The sequence below is a fragment of the Chiloscyllium plagiosum genome, unplaced genomic scaffold, assembly GCF_037043375.1.
Source record: "Chiloscyllium plagiosum isolate Xiang-an unplaced genomic scaffold, Cpla_swu_hap1 HiC_scaffold_26, whole genome shotgun sequence".
Taxonomy (NCBI): domain Eukaryota; kingdom Metazoa; phylum Chordata; class Chondrichthyes; order Orectolobiformes; family Hemiscylliidae; genus Chiloscyllium; species Chiloscyllium plagiosum.
The window spans coordinates 24885469-24911649 of NW_028270164.1; the positions used below are offsets into that span (position 1 = coordinate 24885469).

Below are 26181 nucleotides of genomic sequence, written 5' to 3' on the forward strand. Positions count from 1 at the left end.
AACAGGCCCTTTGGCCTAATAAGTCCACACCGATCCTCCAAAGAGCAACCCACCCAGACCCATTCCCTTACATTTAACTCCTGACTAATGCACCCAACCTACACATCCCTGAACACTGTGGATTTAGCACAGCCAATTCGCCTGGCCTGCACATCTTTGAATTGTGGGAGGAGATGGGAGCACCCAGAGGAAACCCATGCAGACACGGGGAGAATGTGCAAACTCCGCACAGTAACCCGAGGTTGGAATTGAATGCACGTTCCTGGTGCTATGAGGCAGCAGTGCCAACCACTGAGCCATCGTGCCGTCCAGGATTTATGGCTTCGTCGTCTGTCTTTTTCCAGTTCTTCTTAAGCAAAAAGCCAAAAATAAATACTTAAATAACTTTGTTGCTTATTGTTTTTAATTGTCATCTTTTATCAATTTTTTAAAAATTGTCAATTAATTGCCTTGACATTTGGTTTTGCTCAATAAGTTTGTTTTCTTCATACCTTTTCTTTGAATTTTATTGTTAATATTATGCCAAACATTATATTTCTGAAATTTGCTCTGACTGCTTGAGTGAAAAAGAATTGAAATATGAAGTCTTACACAAAACGTTTGGACATCCTGCCTTGAGAAGTTAACATTACGCTGAGTGTCAAAATGCTCTGAGGTGGTCATCATGGTGGTTTACCAGTCTTCACCCACTTATGACAAGTGGTGTGCTGGGATCAGCAGTCCATAAAATCCAGATCCATAATACAGAGTGCATCTGATTTGTACAGGTCTGAAAATGTGCCTCTGATAATCAGATTTTTTTAAATGAGTGTTGCTATTCTGCAGTTTTGACCTTTTGACCTTGCATTACATCATCAATAAACTTTATCTTTACCTGATGTTCTTCCTTTATATGATCAGAAAGGAATAAATCTCCAAAAATAAAATTATTTTTATAGCTTTCATCACATTAGATGCTGACATACTGAATCTTCTATAATTGCATATTAAGGAACTGAAATATTTTTCTGCTGAGATAAAGATTTTCTGTGGACCAATGCAAATTAAACTTAGCTTCATAATTTGCAATTTGGGTCTTAGAAAGCAACCACTTCATGAAACTGAATGCCCTGTCTTGCTGTGATGCTGAAGATGATGAATTCCCCATCTGTCCTTTCAGATTTGGCCAGGTGATGAAAGCATATCTCTTCTATAACCCTAGCTGATATTCCAAAGATCACCACTGTTGCTTTTCTGCAAAAGATGATGGTGTCAATAACCACAAAGAGTGCATAGCAAACAAATGAGCAAAGCTGCAGATCCGCTTGCAGTAGGTCAAAGGCAGCCCTGTAGCTTCTTTGGTGAAGCATACTATTCTTCTAGGCATTATATCACTAACATTCCTATGAGCTGTGCTGCTTGAATACGTTGTTGGGATGGAGCTAATTTGTGGATGGCTAAGTTTCCCCTTAAATATTACCTGACTTTAGCCTAAATCATTTTCTCCTTTTCCAGTGCCATTACGACATCACACACACACAGAGATTGTCATAACTACCTCTGTGAAGTGCTGACTCTGAATATGGATTGGGAACTCTTAAAGTTCAAAACTTCTTCAATTATATAGCCATAGATTTTAATTTCTCTATAACCAAAAACAATGAAACACAGAATGGCCTGTTAGTAACATATGTAAATAGGTGCACTCTGCAGTTGATGTGTGTTGTATGAAGAATTAAAGAGCATGGGGAAATGCAACAGGAGTGATGTCATGGTTGAAACCTGTGAAGATAGTTATGTCCGATATTACATCTGTACTAAGTTATTTGTCCCCATTGTGAACCAAAACAATGCTTTGAATTGCATCCTCAAACACATTAAGGTAAAGATTATACAAAACAACAGTTTGAGCTTTCTTATTGCAATTATTTAATTCTCTTTTCTTGAAAAGACCTTATTTCAGGTGCAACTTCACAATATCAGTGCTGCGCCTTCCTTATCTCTCAGGGTCTTGTTGAAGATGGAAAACAGAGTCAATCAGAATCTTAATGGAGAAATGTCGACCAATTCAGTTCATATAGAAGCCACCATCAAATTTTCTAGAATATCCTCGGTTGGTAGCAGCTGTGTGTTGGCTTCCTGTGAAGAGAAGTAAACAAAATTTGTTACATTCAGTGTAAAGAACACAGTATCTTTCCCAAACCATTTTTTTTCTGTTCTCTTTTGAAGGTCATGACTCTAAAGGCTCAGTAGTGTTCATCTCTAGGACATAAGTGTGAGTCTCAGCAGTGAATGGCAGAATCATATTCCATTCTGGCTTTAGTTTTGAGCAGCAATGAAAGTCAGAGCTTCCTAGCATATGTTATTCAGTAATACAATAAGGAAAGCTTTTGTATTCTTTGGATCCCTTGTTGCTGCATTGCCATAACTTCACTGGAAATGAAACAAAAATGAGGCATCCAACAAGTTTTTGGTGAACATAGGAGCAGGAGTAGGCCATTTGCTCTAACATTGAAGAAGATCATGGTTAATCTTCTATCCTTTGGTACATTAACTTGCTAGACATCTTTACTAGCTGGTGCAGTAAAGAAGTTTGTTGGAAGAGTAGAGTAGAAATGAGTCAAGGCAAAACTGAGGCAAGGTACTAAGTCATCCAGATCTCAGCAGTGAGACTGGATCTGTATCTAAATTAGGAGAAGCAACAAGAGGCTAGTGGACAGGATTCGAATGCATAAATCCTATGAAGCTCCTAGTAAGGGAATAATCCCAGCATTGAGATAGGTTCCCAGAACAAGATAGTGACAAAACTTCACAGTTAATACTAAAATTCCACAACATGGTGAGGGGGAGTGTCTTATCCTCACCTGTTAGCCTCAATGCCCAATCCACATCTTTAAATAAAAGACCCACCAGATACAACTTGGGTGTCCTTTCGCTCCCCTTAGAAGAACACAGTGAAATGAAGAGTTGTGAAAAGGAAGTGTGACATTTGGAGGTAATGTCTAATTGGTGAATATACCTGTGCATCTGGTTTCCACCAAATGGTCAGGGTTAAATCCACAGCTTCCATTTTGAGTTCAGTCCAAATTTTCTTGCACTAATGCCAGTGGCTATAAATTAAAGTCTCTAATAATCCCATGATTTGATGTGGGATGGCATAAAATAATATTGGATTATCTTAGGTTGACTTAATAAAATTAAATGTTAAAATTTAGAGTTATTGTCACTTCCTCTTGCTTAAGGTACTTAGAAATGCTTCTTACTAGGCAATATTAAAAAAGCTTTACATAAAAGGCCCAAAACAACGAAGCATCACATAGAAGTGTACCATTTCTGATATTTGTTAATATCACTTTATATATGCAGAGTACATGACAACGCTCATTTGATTTGTTTCACCCCACCCCCCCACCAATCAAAATGAAATCAACCTTTGCATACTGAAATTCGATATGCATCCAATTTCTAGTTCCATTTCAAATAACTAAGTATTAAAGGTTGGGGAGAAGGTGTGGGGTTTGTTGGAAATTCCAGGCACAATGAAGTCCAACACTAGCAGTTAAACTTGCAGGTGGTACACATTGCAGCAAAAAGTGCATGCATATTTATTTTAATTAAAGTCTGATCGTGCATTGCAGAACTGATTTCTTACTTATTGTTCCATGAATGCTATGAATGGGTAATTTTTCCGGTGACATCCATTGTTTCGGTGGAGGTCTTTCACATAAATAGTTAGCTCTGGTGTCTGGCTCTTCAGGTGCACAGCCGCAAATATCTTTCTGCACTGAATCCATTGCCATTTTCCGACGAAAAATATCTTCTGGAAGTTGGTCATCCATCCCCAGCCAACAGCCCCTGTAAATAATTTAGAAAATGCAGCAAGTAATTAAGTTATATGTTCACATAGCTTATTTATCAACACCTTAAATATTTTTGATTAGTTGGAGCATTTCTCGTGTCAGCAACACCACTCCAGCCAATAGTGTATTCCAAAGACTCCTGACTCCCTGGAAACAGATTGCATAATATCCACTCTTGCTTTGTTTAAATTTATATCCCCCTCTTCTCACCAATATCTTAAACCACAAGAGTGTATTCATTGTCACCCTAACCAACTCTTTAATTATTTGATAGATCTTTATCAAGTCACATCTGTCCAAGAAGTTAGGACAACCAGCTCCTTAAGCATTTCTAAGTAGGCAAGAGTATTAAGGATTGCTGTAGATCTCTTCTAGGCATTTTTCCAAGGCTAGAGCATCATTAACCATATAAGGGAAACAAAGCTGTACAGGACTTCAGTGCAGTCAAACCTGCAACCTATAAAATAACAGAATATTATAGTATAATTTATTCTGAATGCTTCTATTAATACAACCTAAAATTGCCATATTCTCCGCAGTTTTCCAGTTAACACAACAGGAAAGGCTATTACAATGGTGTGGAATAGATCTACCGGATTGTTACCAGGAATTAAACATTTCTGTTATAAGCAGGGATTGTAAAAATTGGACTGTTCTCTCCAGAATTTGCAAGGTTATAAAATGGATTGAAAAGTGTGGCACTGGAAAAGCCCAGCAGGTCAGGCAGCATCCAAGGAGCAGGAGAGTTGACGTTTTTGGCATAAGCCCTTAATCAGGAATGCACAAAGTGTCAACACATCTGCTCCTCGGATACTGCCTGACCTGCTGTGCTCTTCCAACACCACACTTTCCGACTGTGACTCTGCAACATCTGCGGTCCTCACTTTAACCAAGGTTATAGAATGGCCAATTAATGTTTTCAAGATCATGAGAGGCTTTGGTATAGATGGAGAAATATTATTGGTGAGCAGGTCAATGTCAAGGATTTTGTTTCAAAATCATTAGTAAAAAACATCTGTGGGGAGATGAAGATTGGATTCCCTACAGTATGGAAACAGGCCCTTTGGCCCAACAAGTCCACACCAAGTCTCCGATGAGTAACCCACCCAGACCCATTTCCCTCTGACTAACGCACCTGACATACGGACAATTTGACATGGCCAATTCACCTGACCAACACATCTTTGGATTGAGGGAGGAAACCGGAGCACCCATAGGAAACCCACACAGACATGGAGAGAATATGCAAACTCCACACAGACCGTCACCCTAGGCTAGAATCGAACCTGGGTCCCTGGTGCTGTGAAGCAGCAGTGCTAACCACTAAGCCACCATACCACCCCAAAAAAAACTTTTTTGTTTGCTTAGAGTTGCTGGGATCTAAAATTATCAACATAAAAGATGGTGAAAGCTGACTGCACAGGTAATTTTAGAAGGGTACTGGACAGAGAAACAAAAAGTGTGTATATGGTACTAAGCGTGATTGCTCTTTTCTAAGGGTCAACATGGGAATAGTGGGCCAAGTGATGTCCCCCTGCATTGAAAATGTTTAAAGTTCGATATTTCAATTGTATCCATTTGGAGTACTGTGTCCAGTTTTGGTCCCCACACCTCAGGAAGGACATACTGGCACTGGAACGTGTCCAGCGGAGATTCACACGGATGATCCCTGGAATGACAGGTCTAACATATGATGAATGGCTGAGGATACTGGGATTGTATTCGTTGGAGTTTAGAAGATTAAGGGGAGACTTAATATAGACGTACAAAATAATACATGGCTTGGAAAAAGTGGATGCTAGGAAATTGTTTCAGTTAGACGAGGAGACTAGGACCCGTGGACACAGCCTTAGAATTAGAGGGGGTCATTTCAGAACAGAAATGCGGAGACATTTCTTCAGCCAGAGAGTGGTGGGCCTGTGGAATTCATTGCCACGGAGTGCAGTGGAAGCCGGCACGCTAAATGTCTTCAAGGCCGAGATTGATAGATTCTTGTTGTCTAGAGGAATTAAGGGCTACGGGGAGAACGCTGGTAAGTGGAGCTGAAATGCGCATCAGCCATGATTGAATGGCGGAGTGGACTCGATGGGCCGAATGGCCTTACTTCCATTCCTATGTCTTATGGTCTTATGGTCTTATCCTTTAGTAATAGGTGCACAATGATACTTGTCTTCTTTTTATTTGCAAACGTCTATGTGAATATTTTTGGTATAGGTACAAACTAAAACAAAGTGAGAAAAAGGAAAATGTGGTAAACATAGATTGAGGAAGTTAAAACATAGAAAGAAGAAAAGTGCAGGCTGCTCTGTGTGGTAAAACTTTAAAAATGGATTTAAAATGACCTTGCAAAACATATTTGAGTTCTGTTTCGATAATAATATGGTGCTGAAGATATTTTTGTCCATATTGCTATCAATATTTACATCAGAATCACAATGTGTGTGTGGTTCTACTGTCTTGGGATGAAATCTCCTTCAAACAAATTGACACTGAGCCAAAATATAATTTACATTTTGGACAATTTGTTGTTGATATCGATCTTGAAGATTGGTTTATTGTGCAATAATTGCAATGAATTATTGCAATGAAAAGTTAGCTTTGTTCATTTGGGTAACCTTTCTCACAGGGTCTGGCGAATCTGGTCTGAATCTTACCAGAAATTTATTTATCCACTATTTTTGTTGAGTTTCATTGAGTGTGTCTCTCACTAACGTTTAGCAAGTTTTCCCAGTATTTTATGTGCTTCATTAACTATGTATCACACCCCTCTGATGCTAGCCCCACTCTCCCATTCACCATTTGTCAGAGCTAAAAGCAGGTACTTCAGGAGTGTCCAGGGTTCCTGCTTATTAAACCGTTTTTTTTCCTTTTAGATGCTGGGGATAGCAACAGTTCCTGGCAAGAGTGGAACACGAGCAAAGCCCATGATGTTGCGGATGCCCCAACAGTACAAGAGGGAAGAAAGAAGTGTTGAAGTGAAACACTAATTAGGGATTCTTTAGTTAGCAGAATAGCCAGGCCTTACATGGACCATCAATGTGACTCCATAATGGCATGTTGCCCTGGTCTTAAGAGTTAAAAACATCACAAAATGGCTGTCCAATATTCTTTTTGGGGAGGGCAAACAGCCAGAGGATGTGTTCTGTATTGATTGTGATGAAGTCACCTAAGTGCACTTCATAGAATATGAGATCCCTGATTGGGGCTGTTAATCTGATCCAGTCAGGGAGCCCTGGCTGATAGATATTAACAGGAGTGTTGGACATTCTGTTCATTCTGACAGCTGGCTCTAAAGGAGCTGGATCAGTGCCAATGACTCTCCACATGTAAATAAAGGTGACGGGATACCAGTCTCTGTGGAGTTATTTCATGGTCCACATTGTGGTTGGAAAGAAGGTGCAAAAGAAAGGTCTTCAGATTTCTGTCACACTGGGACTGGCTCTGAGGGATATAGTACTAGTGTAAGCCAAATAGCTTGTGCATGAACAGAACTGAGACTTGGTTCCTTGTAGGGTTTTTACTAGTGCTTTGAATAGGTTCAATCATGTGCTTTCACAGTATGCATTGAATCTCTAATTCCATTTCCACTTGTTTCTCTGGGCTCATCCAATAAGAATGCTGCTTTATTGGTTCTGACTGTCCTATACCCATATCGTGCCTTGCTAATGTAATATATCCAGGTGCATCTCTACAGGTTACCTTTTACTTTCTAAGTAGTTCTACTAGATCCTCTCATTGTCCTATATTTTTGCAAATTTGCCAACCAAATTTTGTCCGTCAACAGTAATACATAGTAAAGATCACAAAATAATTATGAAAGGGGGGAGAAACAGTGCACAGTGACCAGATTTAGACCAGCAGCCAAATTCTCACTGATAATGGGAGTGCAATTAGGAAGATAATAGTTATGACAGTGGCAGCAGATAGCCCTTTTAGCATTGAGTATGTGAAAGGAACCATGCAGTAATAGAGAAAATGATGCACAAAATTTTGGAAGATTAGTAAAGCTATAAATTCTCATCTGCTTGAGTGTTGACTGTCCATACTAAGAATTAGCTGCAGGTGTCTGGAGGATACAATGCATATTTTTAGTTTGTGATAGAATGCTAAAGCTCCATTGGTAATAAGTGACCAGCCCTGGACTGGGACAGAGCTTCAGTTAGCTCCAATTTACCAGAGCATTTGAGTGCATTTGCAGGCAAACAGAAAGGCTTTCACTGAAGTTTAAGTCTCAGAAAGAACTCATTGTGTCTTGAGATTATAGGGCAAGGTCATTGAAAATTCATTTCAGTCTGGAAGATATGCTTTATTCTGAGAGAGTGAGGTTAAAGGATATTAAGGCTTGAAGAAGATTATTAGTACAAATAGAAAAATGTAACAGTTATATTGCATGGGACCAGACTGGTTACACTCTTCAAGTCTGGTTGGTATGAACTACAAATGTTCAGTTTCTGAAGGAGTTTTGGAAAATATTGAGGAGCCAGGTACCTCTCATACCGAAATGTTGCACAGCTATGAGGACCAAGCTGCCACAATTGGCAACCATCTGAAGATGGACTGATCAGTTCCAATAATGAGAATGAGGCCATTAGTCCCAAAAGGCAATTGCCAAAAGTGGGTACCAGAGTCAAATGTTTACCAGAAGGGGCTAGCCAAAGGATAAATGTGACTGTTATAAGTAGAGCAAGGAAGACCACTGGAAAATATAAAAACTGGATGAATACAGAGCATGAAGGGTAGGAGGTTTGGTCCATTGTTTGGTAGCGTGGAGATTAAAGACAAGAAAATGCAAGATAGGCTCAAACAGTGGGCCTGGGAGTAAATATAGCCCTTGAAAAAGATCGCAAACCATTGAAAGGCAAGATAGAGGATGTGGATGTGGCCTATAAGATGCAGCAGGAGTTTAGTACTTCTCAGTAAAGTCTATCATATTAATGTTAGGCTACCCTTAGTTAAAAGTAGACTATGCCAAATTGTACTAACACCATGAGAGGCATCTTTCAGGCATTCATATGATGTACATGGATGTTTTTTTCTGGAGTGGAAGCAGTGAGTTTGAAAATGTTGTCATAAATGAATGTAAAACAGAATTCAAAATTGGAAGTCAGGCTTTTAAATTCATTGGATTGAAATCAGGCCAAATGAATAAAATATCACTTTGCATCAGCAATCTTATTTGGAAAATATTAGTCCCATGGCTATTCATCAAAGTAGGGCCTCAAAAAAAAATTCAATTTCTTCCAAACCTGAAATAGAGGAATGATGATACCAGTTTTAAAATATGAGAGTTAAGTACAACTGTGAAAAATCCGAAAGTGAAAGATATTGTTCAGGTGAACAAAGGTTTGAAAACAATTTTTAAAAGCACACAGTGTTTTGAAATTCCCACCATTGGTAGATCCAGGAACATGAAATTTATTGGTTTTGTAAATGTTTCTTGAGCAAGTCTCTGTGTTGGGTTATTATGCACAGGAGGGATTATAAATTTTCTTGTGGGGAAAGGAGTTATATGTTGGCATTTAGCTTGGGAAGCTAAAAGATCATATAAGCAGTAAAACGTAGTTAAAAAAAACTTTCAGTTAGGCAGTTGATATGGCACTTTTGTGAATAGATAGTGATCAGTAGAGTGTGGTTAATTGAAGTACAGCTTTCATTAAAAGTATGGCCTTGGACTCTGTTCAAAAACATTCATCTTCTAGTGTATAACAGCCTGGACGGAGCAGACAGGGAGAAACTGTTCCTGCCCTTCAGAGAATTGAGAACCCGGGGACATAGATTTAAGGTGATTTGCAAAAGAAGTAAGTGTAAGGTGCAAGAAAACATTTTCACATGGTGAGTTCTTCGGAGATAGAATACATTGCCTGGAAGCATGGTTAGGAGAGTTCAATTGAGGAATTTGAAACAAAATTTGATATTTGGGAATGACAGGAGAATGGCAATAAATCAAAATCAGAGAACCAGTATAGACATGACAAGCCAAATGAACTCTCTTTGCACCATAACGGTGATTCTGAGGTTAATCTATGTATTTCTTTTGGTTAGTTTGCAGTGCAAATTAACCAGATTTAATCTTTACATTCATTATTGTGAAGAACAGTTTTGTTTATGCAGCAACTTGGCAAAGTGGCACTGACTTTCAAGATTTATATAAGGACCTTCATAAAGTGTTGCAAATTCTATTTTTCCTGGAATAATAGATACAAAAGTGTAAGAATTAATCTAATGCCATTGTTAACCTGATTACAAATCCCTGTGTTGCAATTAAAATTTTTGTTTCTTTTGGTTAATGTTTGAATTATAAACTAATGTAAATTGTACTCACCTCTGAGGATCACAGGTTACTTTTTGCAGAAGTACCTCATTCTTATGTTTCAAGAAATCCCCTGAATGATTATAAACAGAACTAAGATGGAGATCCAGACTGTCTTTCGGTGCCTTTTAGAACAATAAACACACAAATTAAATCAGTAGCTTGACTACAAACTTTAGAAGTGTTGAGTTTTTTTTAAAAAAAAGCTTTTACTTCAATTTTGTTTAAGAAGGCATTTTCTGCCTCATTAGTCTAATTACCCTATTACTCTGCTTCATAATTATTTGGAGATATTCAGGGGGTTATCTTAACTGACTGCAAGTATCATTTATCCTCTTCAAACAAAGCAGAGAATAAAATGATTAAAATCTTATTGTGTCAAGACCCTGTCCTCATACATTATCTCAAGACTTGTGTTGCTTCCAGCATGCCAGATTGCAACTATATCATGCAAGCATTAAGCTAATTTGAAAAGGATGTGGGAGTAATATGATTTCAGCTCTGGCATGCCTTTTCTTTCTTTATACTGGGTAGTCATCCATTAAACAGTAAACAGCAGAGAGCTAATCTATTATAATTGTTGCCACTACTGCAGCCATCAGACTTCTATCTCTGTACCAGGTACAAGGCCTTAAGCTGCCAGCCTCTCAGATACAGGAGCTGATTTAAATGGTTTAAATTTATAAATACAGGAGAGTTTTCAGTTTTGGTCAAGCAGACTTCGTTTTGTTTATATATTCAGAGGATCTGGCAGCATTCATTGCTCATCCCTAGTTGCCCTTGAGCAGATGGTGGCAAGCAGCCTTCCTGAACTGCTGCAGTCCATTTACAGTAGGTATATGCATAGTACTGTTACAGAGTTCCAGGATTTTGACCAACAAATTGTGAAGGAATAGCGATAGATAAGTGACTTAGAGGGGAACTTGCAGATGGCGGTGTTACCATTATTTGCTACCCATGTCCTTCCAATTAGTGATCATGAATTTGGAAGATGCTGTCTTGCAGGCTTGTTGAATTTTTAGAGCACATCTTGTAGATGGTACACATTGCTGCTGCTGTGTATCAGTGCTGTATAGAATACATGTTTGGGTGTTCAAGGTTTGTGTAGAGATTTGTAGCCCGGGTGTCAGTTGCCGTGGTTATGGGTATGCTCGCTGAGCTGGGAAGTTGATTTGCAGATGTTTGTCCCCTGTCTAGGTAACATTTTCAGTGTTTTGCAGCTCCAACAATAGTCAAGCAACTTGACTTCATCCGTGACAAAGACGTCTGTTTGATTAGTATCATATCCCCAAATATGTGGCTGTGGGCATGTTTGCCAAGCTGGGAAGTTGATTTGCAGATGTTTCATCCCCTGAGTAGGTGACATCTTCAGTGTTTTGGAGCCTCTTGTGATGTGCTGCTATACTGTGTTTTCTGGAATTTATTTGGTTCCATTCCTGCTGATTCCAGTTGCCGGTTCCATTAGTTTGTTGTGGTAGGTCACATTGACCTAGACCCAATATTCCGGCTGCTACAATGAGCTACCAGAACCGGCAACTGGAAGCAGCAGCAACAGAACCAAATAGATTCCAGAAGACACAGTACAACAGTGTTTCACAGGAGGCTACAAAGCATTGAAGATGTCACCTAGACAGGGGACGAAACATCTGCAAATCAACTTCCCAGCTCAGCGAACATACCCACAGGCACATATTTGGGGATATGATACTAATCAGACAGATGTCTTTGTCCTGGATGAAGTCAAGTTGCTTGACTATTGTTGGAGCTGCATTCATCCATCAAGTAGGGAGTATTCAAGCACACTCCTGACTTGTGTCTTGTAGATGGTGAATAAGCTTTGGGGAGTCAGGAGGTGAGTTACTTGCTCCTGATGCCTAACCTTTGACCTCCTCTTGCTCGGTTAAGTTTCTGGGCAATGGTAATCTCTAGGACATTCATAGTCAGGGATTCAAAAATGGTAATACCACTGAATGTTAAGTGACAATGGTTAGATTACTTCTTGTTGTAGAAGGTCATTTCCTGGAACTTGTGTAGCACAAATGTTACTTGACAGTCATGAATCTAGCCTAGCTATCGTCCAGATATTTCTGAATTTGACCATAAACTGCTTCAATATCTGAGGAGTCATCAATGGTACTGAACATTGTACATCATTACCAAACATCTCCACTTCTAAACTTAGGACTGGTGGAAGGTCACTGATGAAGTAGCTGAAGATGATTAGACATAGGGCACTACCCTGACAAACTCCTGCAAGGGTGACCTGGAGTTCTGATGACTGATCTCCAACAAATGCAGCCTTTACACTAGGTATGACTTGAAACAGTGGAAAGATTTCTCTCTGATTCTAATTCTGACAGGGCCCCTTGATGGCACACCCGGTCACATGCGGCCTTATGTCAATGATAGTCGCTCTCACCTCACCTCGACTGTCCTCTGCTCACTTGTGTGCATGTGAATGGGCAATTGGAAGATATTTCTCCCTGATATTCAATCAGAAACCCAATAACAGAAGAATGTTCAGTTCTCTGAAGTGTTAACATGATTTTCTACTTGGCAGGCATTAAGATCTTTTAAAGGTAAGATATTCAACCAAAAAGACATTTCATGATTGCCAATATGGTAAAGCTGCATTTTCTCATAATAGTGATACAGATAAGAAGGATCCACAGAAATTGGTTTCATTTGATTCAAAATTATAAGCCCAAAAATATAAAACAATAGTAATATATCTACAAATTTAATGGGTAACCAGGAATACACCTGGGCACTTGGCAATCCCTGAGGCTCGTCTAAACTATTTGTAGAAGTGCTGACCTTGACTGTTAATTTCATCCATCATATAAATCCCATGCCTTATGAACCCTCACAAAATGAAAATCTAAACCTCCAGCAGAATAATTCCCAAGTCCAATTTGTTGAGCTGGGATCTATTCTGGCACTGCATTCCTGACTTAGGATTCAAAACTCTCACCTCTCAGTTTTAAGGTTCTACAGAAGTCTGAGTTAGAGGAGGCAACAGCGCAGTACACTGTCTGCCTAAGCTTTTGGAGTTCTCACCATATGAGATACAGCATTATTCTGGAAATCCATATCTGGTATCAAGTAGCAACTTTGCAAGGTTGCTGATTTTCAGGAAAACAAATGATATTCAAGTGACTGTCAAAACCCAGAGAGATGTCTATCTCTTGGCCACAGTGGCTTGGATAGACAGCTAGCACCACCATGGCACTCAAAGATATATACTTTAATTTGTTCATGGGATGTGTGTGGCATTGGCTAGTCCAGTGTTTATTACTTATTCTTATTTGTAGTTTGGTCACCAAAATATTCAAGATGTGGAGGTGTTTTATTAAATAGGACAAGACTGTTCCCTTACATACAGGATACTGAGTGGATGACTTTCAATGGACTGAATTCAAATTGGTGTTTTGAGCAATCTTCCAGATGAGATTAACTTTACAGATGGCAGCAAGTCACTGACAAATAGAGAATCTATTTGTCTTTTTTTTATTCTCGTATGGGATGTTGGTATTGTTGGCAAGACAAACATTTGTTGCTCATCCCTCGTTGCTCTTCAATTAATAATCTCAGTTGGTCATTTCAAGGATAGTTAAGAGTCACATACATTATTGTGAGTCTGGAGTCACACATAGGCCAGATCAGAGAAGGATGGCAGTTTTCTTTACCGAAAGGATGAATATGTGCTAATGACACTAATAAACCAGATTGGTTTTTACAACAATGATTACAAGGTTTCCGTAGATCAGCTTTTAATTTCAGACTTTGTTGAATTCAAATTTCAACCTCTGCCATCTGAACCCAGCCACCCAGAACATTACTGAAAATGTGTTGCTGGAAAAGTGCAGCAGGTCAGGCAGCATCCAAGGAGCAGGAAAATCGACGTTTCGGGCATGAGCCCTTCTTCAGGAACCTGAAGAAGGGCTCACGCCTGAAACGTCGATTCTCCTGCTCCTTGGATGCTGCCTGACCTGCTGCGCTTTTCCAGCAACACATTTTCAGCTCTGATCTCCAGCATCTGCAGTCCTCACTTTCTCTCCAGAACATTAGTCTGGAACTCTGGATTATTAATGCATGTTCTCACAATATCATGCTACATGGCTGTTATGTTGTATTACTGTATAGTTAATGTATTCTATAATCTTATACCTTGGGATTATAGAGGAAAATTCCTTTGTTTGCACTTGCCACGGTCACTGCTGCGTTGAGTCGATTCCATGGATCTTGCTGTTGTGCTAAATGAGTTGGTTTAAGATACTGAGGGACCTGCATTAAAATGAGAATGCAAAACCAAAAGAAGATCAGAATATTACCCTTTAATATGTTTGCTGATTTAAGAACCATAGGGTTTTTTTGAGGTGGTTGGATGCACTTTCCTTTCAGAATCAGAAATGGGTTTGAAACCAGCTCAGTTTGCTGGATTAAATGCCCCCTGTCAAGTAAAATGCCTCCAGCAAAATCTAAATTTTATAAGTAAAACGACTTTTGGCAATTTAACCAATTCTTAGCCAGAGGTCTTTTAATTAACCTAAATTATGAGAAAAATTGAAATGAATTAAGATGATTGTATTTTCATCAGTAAATCTAATTATACATTTATACTTGTCCAGCACGATGGACTATAGCTGGCAGAATACTGATCCTTTCACACTAAACAAACTGCATGCAAATTTTAAAATACATACCAAAGTCATCCATGAACACTTCAAACTGAATTGGTTAGATAGGGCAGGTCATAGAGTCATAGAGATGTACAGCACAGAAACAGACCCTTTGGTCCAACCCCTCCATGCCAACCAGATTTCCCAATCTAATCTAGTCCCACCTGCCAGAACCCGGCCCATATCCCTCCAAACCCTTCCTATTCATATAGCCATCCAAATGCCTTTTAAATGTTGCAATTGTACCAGCCTCCACCACTTCCTCTGGCAGCTCATTCCATACACGTACCACCCTCTGTGTGAAAAAGTTGCCGCTTAGGTCTCTTTTATATGTTTCCCCTCTCACCCTAAACCTATGTCCTCCAGTTCTGGACTCCCTGACCTCAGGGAAAAGAGTTTGCCTATTTACCCTATCCATGCCCCTCTAATTTTGTAATTCTATAAGGTCACCCCTCATCCTCCGACGCTCCAGGGAAAATAGCCCCAGCCTGTTCAGCCTCCCCCTATAGCTCAAATCCTCCAACCCTGGCAACATCCTTGTAAATCTTTTCTGAACGCTTTCAAGTTTCACAACATCTTTCCGATAGGAAGGAGACCAGAATTGCATGCAATATTCCAACAGTGGCCTAACCAATATCCTATACAGCCGCATCATGACCTCCCAACCCCTGTACTCAATACTCTGACCTATAAATGAAAGCATACCAAACGCCGCCTTCACTATCCTATCTACCTGTGACTCCACTTTCAAGGAGCTATGAACCTGCACTCCAAGGTCTCTTTGTTCAGTAACACACCCTAGGACCTTACCAATAAGTGTATAAGTCCTGCTAAGATTTGTTTTCCCAAAATGCAGCACCTCGCATTTATCTCAATTAAACTCCATCTGTCACTTCTCAGCCCATTGGCACATCTGATCAAGATCCTGTTGTAATCTGAGGTAACCCTCTTCGCTGTCCACTACACCTCAAATTTTGGTGTCATCTGCAAACTTACTAACTACCTCTTATGCTCGCATACAAATCATTTACGTAAATAACAAAAAGTAGAGGACCCAATACCAATCCTTGTGGCACTCCACTGGTCACAGGCCTCCATTTTGAAAAATAACCCTCCATCACCAAACTATGTCTTCTACCTTTGAGCCAGGTCTGTATCCAAAATGGCTAGTTCTCCCTGTATTCCGTGAGATCTCACCTTGCTAATCAGTCTCCCATGGGGAACCTTGTCAAACGCCATACTGAAGTCCATATAGATCACATCCACCACTCTGCCCTCATCAATCCTCTTTGTTACTTCCTCAAAAAACTCAATCAAGTTTGTGAGACATGATTTCCCATGCACAAAGCCATGTTGACTATCCCTAATCAATCTTTGCCTTTCCAAATATATGTACATCCTGTCCCTCAGGATTCCCTCCAACAACTTGCCCACCACAGACGTCAGGCTCACTGGTCTATAGGTCCCTGGCTTGTCCTTACCACCCTTCTTAAACAGTGGCACCACATTAGCCAACCTCCAGTCTTCCGGCACCTCACCTATGACTACCGATGGTACAAATATCTCAGCAAGAGACCCAGCAATCACTTTTCTAGCTTCCCACAGAGTTCTAGGGTACACCTGATCAGGTCCTGGGGATTTATCCACCTGTATTGTATTCATTCTGACTAAATACGTAAAATTACTGCAATAAGATTTTAAATACATTCCTTGAATACATTGAGACAGAGGTAGATTGATACTTGTTCAGAAACGGGTGGATTGGTAATCAGGAAGAGGTAGGAATGAAGATTTGAGATTAAAATCAGATCAACCAAGGTCTTCTTGAATGGCAAAGCAGGCTTGAGGGGCTGAATGGCCTGACCCTGATTCAAGTGTTTGTTTGTATTTATTTATAAGAGGTTTAAAATAATGGCAGGACTTTATTTGTATGATTTTTAATATTATGTTTCATTCTTTTCCTGAAATGTCTCCTATCTCTTCAAAGAACTCCAGTAAATTTAGACAAGGTCTAAAATTGGTATATTATTTAAATAGTGAAAGACTGCAAAATTCAATGGTACAGAGGGAGCTGGCTGCCTTTCTACTTGAATCCCAAAAAGATTAGAATGGAGCTACAATAAGTGATCAGGAAGGGAAATGGAAATGCTGTTTATCGCAAGGAGAATGTAACATAAAGGTGAGGAAGTTTTGTGACAATTGCATTGAGTATTGGTGAGACCACATCTGGCGAATTGTGTACAATTAGGTCCGCTTAATTGAGCAAGTATGTACTGGTATTTAAAGCAGAAAGTTCACTTGACTGATTACTGTAGTGTAGCAGTTATGGGAAAAGTTCAAGCAAGTTGGGCGTGTATTCATCGGAGTTTAGAAGAAGAGGCAGTTACAACTAGATGTGGAGTGGCTCCCCTTTATTCAACTAGTTGGCGCAACAAAAAACTTTGACTTTTTCTGACATGACTCTATCATGGCTCAATTTAAATGTAATTCCCCAGAACAAAATGAAGGAGCCATTGCCAATCTCTGCCCTTAAATGAAAGGCAAGATTTTTTTAATAAAACCAAGAAAAATAATAGAATGTGATGTCAAACAAACATATGAATATAGTTTAAAAGGAGACATGAAGTTGAAGATTTTTGTCTTGCATCTTCAGGATTGGTACACAAGAAAACAAATTTTGAAAGGAAACACCAATTCATTCTTGGTATGGAAACGAAGCAGAAACTGTTGTCATCAAACTGAACTAAAATGGCTGAAACTGTTGGAAATAAAAAGGAAAGATTCACATTTATATAACATGTTTTGCAGACATCAGACATCTCAACGCATCTATTCGTGAATGACGCACTTTCTAAGTGCAATTGCTGTTGTAAGGTAGGAAATGAAGTAGCCAAATAACTCCCTCTACAGTCGGCTGATCATGACGAGGTAATTAGTTTTGGATTGAGGAATAAATATTAGCAATAACACCCAGATAAATCCCCTGCTCTTCTTCAAAAAAGTGCCATGCAATCTTTTGCATCCAGCTAAGCAGTCAGATGGGACTACCATTAATTGTCTCGCCCAAGAGGCAACACTACCTCAGTACGACCACGGAATGCTGTACGGTACTAACATCGACATGCGTACACAAATCCTGGAGCAGGCCTTGCATCCAGAACGTCTTGATTCATAAGCAAGAATGCCACCCACTAAATATTTGCTGAAATCCTGGAATAGCTCCGGAAGCATTTGCTTAAAATGTAAATCCTGAGTTCAACTTTGATGCTCGGGAACTGTTCGATAAACTGTTGTTTATCAGTTTTCCAGCCCGTAAACTGATTAAAATGTCAGGCCTCTGCATGCATTTTTCCGCGTGAAGTCATGTTCTTTTATTCGGTACACTGCTGCACATTACAGAAGTTAATAAACAGGCAAGTATCAATGGACTGCAACCATGTAGGAATCTCCAGAGAAAATAAAACGAAATGTGGCGCAAATTTTACAGATATCTGTAGTGCAGCAACCACGTATATTTCGTGCTATAATCAAAAACACAAGAAGTTGATAAAATGTTGAAGATATTTTAACGGAATTAGTAAAATGCTCCAATTATGTCAGAAAACTGAGAAATCCGAAATAAGGTGTGAGGAGCAAAATTGCAAAGTGCGAGTCAATGATGTCAACGCCAATGTTGTTGCAATACCTGCGTGTCCTTTTTCTGACCTCTGAAATCATCATCATTTTCAAATCTGGGAAAAGGGAATGGGTCTCGCGTTTCTGGCATTTTTTTGTTCAGCGAGGTAGCGGCTGCGTTCTGAGGGCAACAAATCTCCCTGACTTCGTGCAGTTGCGATGAGATTTGTATATAGTGGTACAATCGTTGCTAGGTTATCATGTTTCAGAATCTCTATGGTTACCACGCTGGTATTGTCTTTGCTGCCTTCTAGTGAACGCTGCGAGGAATTTCTGACCGTAATTTTGGACAATAAAGGACCAGAAAATACCACTGTAAATCTATAGAATCTTGTATCTTATCAACCACACAGTAAACCAAACCAAAAATACTGTTCTGTCCCCGTATCCTCCTCCGTTTACAGTATTTATCCGTTATTTCCTTCAGCGATATAATGGCTTTTTGTCCCCTCTTATTTCGTGTGGCGAAACATCTAATGCTTTTAAACATCTGTCTGACGATAATGCCCAAGAGCTTTTTCTTATTTTCTCGATGAATGATCCCAAGGAGATCATACAGTCGAGTAACTAGAATTATCAAGATAAATGCATGGCTGAAAGATTGGGATGGGGCAAATAGGTTCCAATTCATAGGGCACTGGCACCAGTAAAGTGGGAGACATGATTGCTCATTGGAATAGGCTTCACTTGGTTCAGGCTGGGACCACTGTCCTGGCGGGGAATTGTACAGGGGGGGTTTTAAACCAATTGGTGGTGGTTGGGGGTGGGGCATGGCAGCGGGGCGGGGCAGTGTGCTGGGTTCAATTGAAGAAAATGTAAAAAAAAATCAAAATAGCAACAGGAAAGCAGAGGGGCGAGGTAGTGAAGAGATGAGTGATCAAGTGTGACAGGAAAGAGTATAAAATATACAGAGAAGAATGCAGTGGAAATTAGAACCAGATAGATTAACAATGGTAAAATGTCAAAGCTTAAGACTCTTTATCTGAATGCACATAGTATTTGTAGTAAGATAGATGATTGGACAGCTTTAAAATTTGATAACTATTATGGAGACATAGTTACAGAGTAACCAAGACTGGAAAACTCAATTTTCAAAAGGTGTTCAACTTCACAGAAAAATTAGCAAACTGCAAAAAGAGGTGGGATTGTCAAGGGAAAAAGTCAAAGGGAGGAGTTATCTATAAGCCCCTGAAAAGTTGCCTCTCTGTAAGCACAATGTATATATTGGGAAATCATTGAGGTATATAAGAAGGGCACTACAGTTGTCATGGATGATTTCAATATGCATATTGATTAGACAAATCAGATAGATAAGGATGATATGAAAGACCATTTTCTAGAGTTTGTCAGGAATTGCTTCTTAGAGCAGTAACTATCCTAGAACATTTTATATCTAGTAGTGCATAATAAGTGATTAATAATAGGATTAACAAGACATCTTGTGCCATGAGGGTAGCAATGACAACAAGGTTGTCCATCACATCTCGGTGTCCATGTACATAGATCCTTGAAAGTTGCCACCCAGGTTGATAGGGTTGTTAGGTAGGCATACGGTGTGTTAGCTTTTATTGGCAGAGGGTTGAGTTTGGGAGCCATAAGGTCATGTTGCAGCTGTACAAAACACTAGTGCGGCCGCACTTGGAGTATTGCGTACAGTTCAGGTCACCAGAGTATAGGAAGGATGTGGAAGTTTTGGAAAGAGTTCAGAGGAGATTTACTAGGATGTTGACTGTTATGGAGGGAAGATCTTATGAGGAAGGCTAAGGGACTTGAGGCAGTTTTCGTTGGAGAGAAGAAGGTTGTGAGATGACATAATTGAGATATATAAGATAATCAGAGGGTTAGATAGGGTGGACAATGAGAGCCTTTTTCCTCGGATGGTGATGGTTAGCATGAGGGGACATAGCTTTAAATTGAGGGGTGATAGATATAGGACAGATGTCAGAGATAGTTTATTTACTCAGAGAGTAGTAGGGGCATGGAACACACTGCTTGCAACAGTAGTAGGCTCACGAGCTTTAAAAGCAATTAATGGTCATTGAATAAACATATGGATGAAAATGGAATAGTGTAGGTTCGATGGGTTTCAAATTGGTTCCACAGGTCGGCGCAACATTGAGGGCCAAAGAGCCTGCATTGCGCTGTAATGTTCTATGTTCTAAGGTTGAACTTCAAGTTCAGTTTTGGGGTAATCAACTTGGGTCTTAGACCAGTATCCTCAACATAAATTAGGGCAATTTCAAAAGGAAGAAGAAAGAGTTATTTAAATTAGGATGGAAAAATAGATTAATGGGAGAGTCGATGGATGAGCAACGGCGGATATTCAAATAGGTATTTTATACTGCTCAGCAAACATTTATTCCAATTGAAGAGGACTCACTGAGAAAGATGTAGAGAGTGCGGTGCTGGAAAACCACAGCAGGTCAGGCAGCATCCAAGGAGCAGGAAAATCAACATTTCGGGCATAAGCCCTTCATCAGCACCACAGTCTTGACTCTGATCTCCCGCATCTGCAGTCCTCACTTTCTCCTCACTGAGAAAGATGATCCGTCTGTGGTTAATAAAAGAGGTCAAGGAGAGTATCCAGTCAAAAGTTATGACATATTAAGAGCCAAAAAAAACTATTGTTCGGTTGCAGGATTGCAAGTTTTTTTTAGGGATGAACAGTCGATGACTAAAACGCTAATAAAGAGGAAGACAACTTATGATGAAAATAAATTGTAAAACAAGAAACAAACAGCAAGAGGTTTTGTTGGTATATAAAAAGCAAGTGAGTAGCTGAACTAAGTGTGGGACCTTGGAGGTATTTGGAGTTTTGGAAGGCATCCAATATGGTGCCACATGAAAGGTTATTGCACAAAATAGGAGCTTACAGTATTGGGGTTAATGTATTAACATAGATTGAAGTTTCGTTAACACAGAAGGCAGAGAGTTGGGAATAACGGATTTTCTCAGGCCTAGGGCCTCAATTATTTCCAAATTTTATTAATGATTTGGAGGCGGGATCAGAAAATAACATATCCAAGTTTGCTGATGATACACAAAAATAGGTGTAAGGGCACATTGTGATAAGGACATAAGGAATCTGCAAGGGGATTTGGATCAGTTGAGTGGGCAAAAAAATTAGCAGATGGAGTTTATTGTAGGGAAGGCAGAGTATTATCTAAGTGGAGAGAAACAGCAAAAGATGCAGCAGAGAGCTCTGGATGTTCATGCGCATGAAACTCGAAATGTTAGCATGTAGTTGCAGCAAGTAAAGGAAGGCAAATGGAATTTTCATCTTTATTGCTAAGGGATTGGAGGTTAAAATGAGGAAGTCTTGTTGCAATTATACAGGCATTGGTGAGGCTGTACCTAAAATACTGTGTACAGTTTAAGGCCCTGTAATTTACAAACTATGTACTGGTGTTGAAGTCTGTTCAAAAGAGTTTCAATAGGATGATACAAAAACAGAAAGTGCTGGAGAAGGATTGGCAGCAATTGTAAAACGAATTCCATAGTTAATATTTCAGGTCCAGTGAGCCTTCGTCAGTTCTGAAATGTTAAATCTATATTTTTTTCACCACAGATGATGCCAGATCAGTTGAGTTTCTGTTTTCATTTCAGTCTCGAGCATCTGCAGTTCTCTGTTTTAATTCACTAGGCTGACTCCTGGGATGAAGAGATTGACGTATCAAGAATGGCAAAACAGGTTAGACTTTTATTCATTACCATTTAGAAGAAGGAGGGGTAATCTAAACATACAAGATGCTGAGGAGGCTTGAAAGGCTGGATCTGAGAAGATGTTTCCAATAGTGGAGAATATCAAATTAAGGGACCTGGTTAAAGAATAAGGGGAGATGCATTTCTTCTCCCATAGGGCAGTGAATGTCTGGAATTCCCTACCCTGTAGAGTTGTGGTGACTATATCACAGCAAATACACTGCATGTGCTTCAAGCAATTGACCATGTGTGCAAATTTAAAGGGTAAAATCTTCACTGGGGTGGAGAGGCTATACTCAATCAGGGTTTCTAACACATTCAGTGAAAGGGCTCATATAACCACACAAAAGGCTATTGACCATGACTGGGTGGGCAGCACAGTGGCACAGTAGTTAGCACTGTTGCCTCACAGCGCCAGAGACCCGGGTTCAATTCCCGCCTCAGGCAACTGACTGTGTGGAGTTTACACGTTCTCCCTGTGTCTGCATGGGTTTCCTCCGAGTGCTCCGGTTTCCTCCCATAGTCCAAAGATGTGCAGGTAAGGTGAATTGGCCATGCTAAATTGCCCCTAGTGTTAGGTAAGGGGTAAATGTAGGGGTATGGGTGGGTTGCGCTTCGGCGGGTCGGTGTGGACTTGTTGGGCCGAAGGGCCTGTTTCCACACTGTAATGTAATCTAATCTAATCTAAAGTCAAGTACAAGTCCAGATATTACAAATAGGTCAGTCAGGGTATTATTGAGACATCAGCCTGGTGAGTTAGCCAGTTCAACCTGCAATGAGACAACAGAATGGAATGAGTATGATGGATTTAGACAAGACCAATTTAGTGGAGAGGTAGTGTGATGTCCAATTGAAAGAGTAAGAAGTGTAGAGTGCAGGAAAGGTTAGTAGTTTGGATGGATAAGGTGACTGTGAGCCCTTAATAGGACAAGATTCTTGCAGTATGGAGGGGTTTTAGTCTACCAGCCATAATGAGGCTAAAAATCACACAACACCAGGTTATAATCCAACAGGTTTATTTGGAAGCATTAGCTTTTAAAGCGCTGCTCCTTCATCAGGTGGCTGTGGAACAGGACCAGAACATACAGACTTTATAGCAACAGATTATAGTATCTTGCAAATGGAATGATGTATTGAATAAACTTTGATTGCTGTTAAGTCTTTCATCTTTTAGAATGGGTTGCAGGTTTTGGTTCATGAACTTGCAAATCCCAGAACTTCTTTTAAGTTCCATTCTCGAGATAACTTAAGGTTTTATTTAAAAAGGTGACATCTCAGTTCAAACAATGTATTAAAGGTGTGAGATTAGAGTCTCTCTGCATCCTATTTCCAAAGCAGGAATTTATAAAACATGGATTGACTGCCTGCAGATTGTGCGCTTTTTGAGCAAAATAGAAGGTACCTGCAAATATAATTCTGCAAATGCAAAGTTACTCCATAGACCTATGTGTGTGTGCAATATATCATTTGATCAATATATCCTTTCAGTTGCATGACACTGAAATCTGTTGCTTTAAAGTCTACATCTTATGATCCTGTTCCACAGCTACTTGATGAAGGAGCAGTGCTCCAAAAGCTAGTGCTTCCAAATAAACCTGTTGGACTATAACCTAGTGTTCTGTAATTTTTAACTTTCCAGTCCCAGTCCAACACCAGCACCTCTGCATCATAGCCTTAATGAGGTGCATGTGCAGTGGCAGGGTTCAACTGAGTGCTGGCTCTGTGCCTGTGAGTTAACAAAGAGATGGTGACACTAACCCTTGCAGACTGTCAAAGATCATTAAAAGATTATTAAACTTCTTACAGCATTGCTGGGCATCCCATTTGGCATGGGACACACCACTCACCCATCTTATACAGCTCTTGCCATATTTGAACTGCAAATTTAAAAATTTACAATTTTATACTACTGCTTGTTGAATCGAATAGTTTCAATTTACAATTAAGACATTGTTACTTTGAAGTATAGTCAGTACCCCATACCCATCCTTTTGATTGTTGTAAATAATACGAACAGGAACTAAGTGGACAAGATCTTGTCCAAAAGGTTTCCTGATGTTCTTTTCAATTTTCATTTCTAATTGGTAACTGAAGTCTAAAATTACTAAAATAAGAGTAAAATAAGGAATTGTCTCTTCCCCCACCACTTTGAACCAAAGTTAGTAAGTTGTATGGGAATAGTATTGACAAATAAATAATTATCTTGGCATTAATTAGTTCATTGTGTGTGAATGCCTGCTTCTGGGAATTCTATCAATCCCTTCATCAAAACATACCTGAGAGGCAGCTCCAGTGTTGCAAATTGCTGAAAACAGACATCCCCAATCAAATGAGCTGCCCATTGAGGCCTATGTCAATTATTCAGATGAGGCCCAAAATTCAATTCCCATCAATTCTCAGACCTCTTGCTTCAGTGGGCGGCACGGTGGCACAGTGGTTAGCACTGCTGCCTCACAGCACCAGAGACCCGGGTTCAATTGCCGCCTCAGGCGACTGACTGTGTGGAGTTTGCGCATTCTCTCCGTGTCTGCGTGGGTTTCCTCTGGGTGCTCCGGTTTCCTCCCACAGTCCAAAGATGTGCAGGTAAGGTGAATTGGCCATGCTAAATTGCCCATAGTGTTAGGCAAGGGGTAAATGTAGGCGTATGGGTGGGTTGCGCTTCGGCGGGTCGGTGTGGACTTGTTGGGCCGAAGGGCCTGTTTCCACACTGTAATGTAATCTAATCTAATATAGTCTAATCTAATATAATCTAAAAATCTAAAGTGCTTGCGAGATCCTTAGTGCCTGGATCCAAAATACTTCCTCCTTCATTATGTCAGTTCTGGTGCTGTTTCATATTAAACAACCCAATTCATTTTCTGTTGTGAAGATGTTCTCTTTAACTTCATACATTCAAAGACCGAAAACTACTACAGTGATATGTTATTAATAAAATGCTTCAGTTTTGTCACCATAGTTTTCATAGAAATAAAAGAAGGGTATGACTCTTTATTTTAAACCTATTTGAATGGAGTTTCAAATAAAATAGTTTGATTCAAAATACTGGCATTCTTATTTCGAGGAAACATGACAAATATTTCATGGAACATATGTGCTGTATCATGTTAATATATACACTGACATGAACGACAACTCTAGGCACACAACCTAAAGAATGCAGAAGTATCTCCAGCTGGGAAGTGGCAGTAATAATTCCTTTATGCAAACGAATTATTAATTCATTTTAAAGAATGCTTCTTTGATTTTGATGTTGGAATGCTTTGTTTTTGAATTGGGTTCCCTGACACGAAGACAGAAGCTTCCTGGATGTAGTGAGTATACTTTTAAACTGAAATAACTAATTTTAAACAAGTGTAAGTTCAATATATGAATATAATGTCAAGAAGTTAAGGAGTGCCATGGTGTAATTGGAAAGACTGTTATACTGCTGAAGAAAACTTGTGAGGAAACAAAATGTTCCACAGATTCACAGCAGTTCTGGCAGTATCTGAAACAATAGCTGTATTAGTATTTCAGTGCAACATAAAACAACTTAACAAATGGCTCTCAGCTGTAAACATTAATCTGTCTTGCCCTTTTAGCTAAAAGTTTGACATGCTGCATTCTGGAACATGAAAACCTTTTGGGATCCATAATGGGACTCAGAAGTTTTGTGGGGTCTAATTTTTGTCCATTTTACACTGCTGTGTCTTCATACACAATGTTTCAAGAATTCTGAATTAGATATTTTCTATAATTTATTTCTTTATTTGTTCTCATCTGTTAAAAAAAAGCAACTCTAGTGCAGCTTATTTTGGTGGCTGATTTTAGGATCCAGACTTTACAACAGAGGGTTACTGACAGCCAATGTTGCAGTCAGTACTCTACACAGAAACATTTCAAAATGACTGACTTAATATCATCAATTTTATCGATTCACAGTTGTTAAATGTACCTATATTTTAGTAGTAGTGCCATTGAAAGTTAACTGAAA

The 26181-nt window shown here is 39.5% G+C and overlaps 1 protein-coding gene across 3 annotated transcripts; it reads right to left on the minus strand.

Annotated features, from left to right (window-relative positions):
* Window positions 1–1890: 1890 nt before the first annotated feature.
* On the minus strand, window positions 1891–20978 carry cfap276 (cilia and flagella associated protein 276). 3 transcript variants are annotated; one of them, XM_087973805.1, is made up of 5 exons: window positions 20887–20978; window positions 14320–14436; window positions 10162–10274; window positions 3632–3834; window positions 1891–2118 (listed from the first exon to the last, which is right to left on the minus strand). In XM_087973805.1, the coding sequence occupies exons 1-5, from the start codon at window positions 20938–20940 to the stop codon at window positions 2048–2050; spliced, it is 558 nt and encodes a 185-aa protein (XP_087829931.1). In that variant the 5' UTR covers window positions 20941–20978; the 3' UTR covers window positions 1891–2047. The 3 variants fall into 3 exon arrangements, with proteins under 3 accessions (XP_087829931.1, XP_043572216.1, XP_043572215.1); XM_043716281.2 differs by lacking the exon at window positions 20887–20978 and adding an exon at window positions 18517–18639; XM_043716280.2 differs by lacking the exon at window positions 20887–20978 and adding an exon at window positions 17961–18507.
* Window positions 20979–26181: the final 5203 nt, after the last annotated feature.

What these genes read in the sequence shown, in the direction of transcription:
- cfap276 (XM_043716280.2), bottom strand. Translation starts at nt 18,062, where the DNA reads ATGCTTCCGGAGCTATTCCAGGATTTCAGCAAATATTTAGTGGGTGGC. An exon ending in AGGCCTGCTCCAGGATTTGT is followed by an intron (nt 14,437 to 17,960) that starts GTACGCATGTCG and finishes ATTTTAATGCAG; the next exon opens with GTCCCTCAGTATCTTAAACC. An exon ending in TTTTCCTCTATAATCCCAAG is followed by an intron (nt 10,275 to 14,319) that starts GTATAAGATTAT and finishes TTGTTCTAAAAG; the next exon opens with GCACCGAAAGACAGTCTGGA.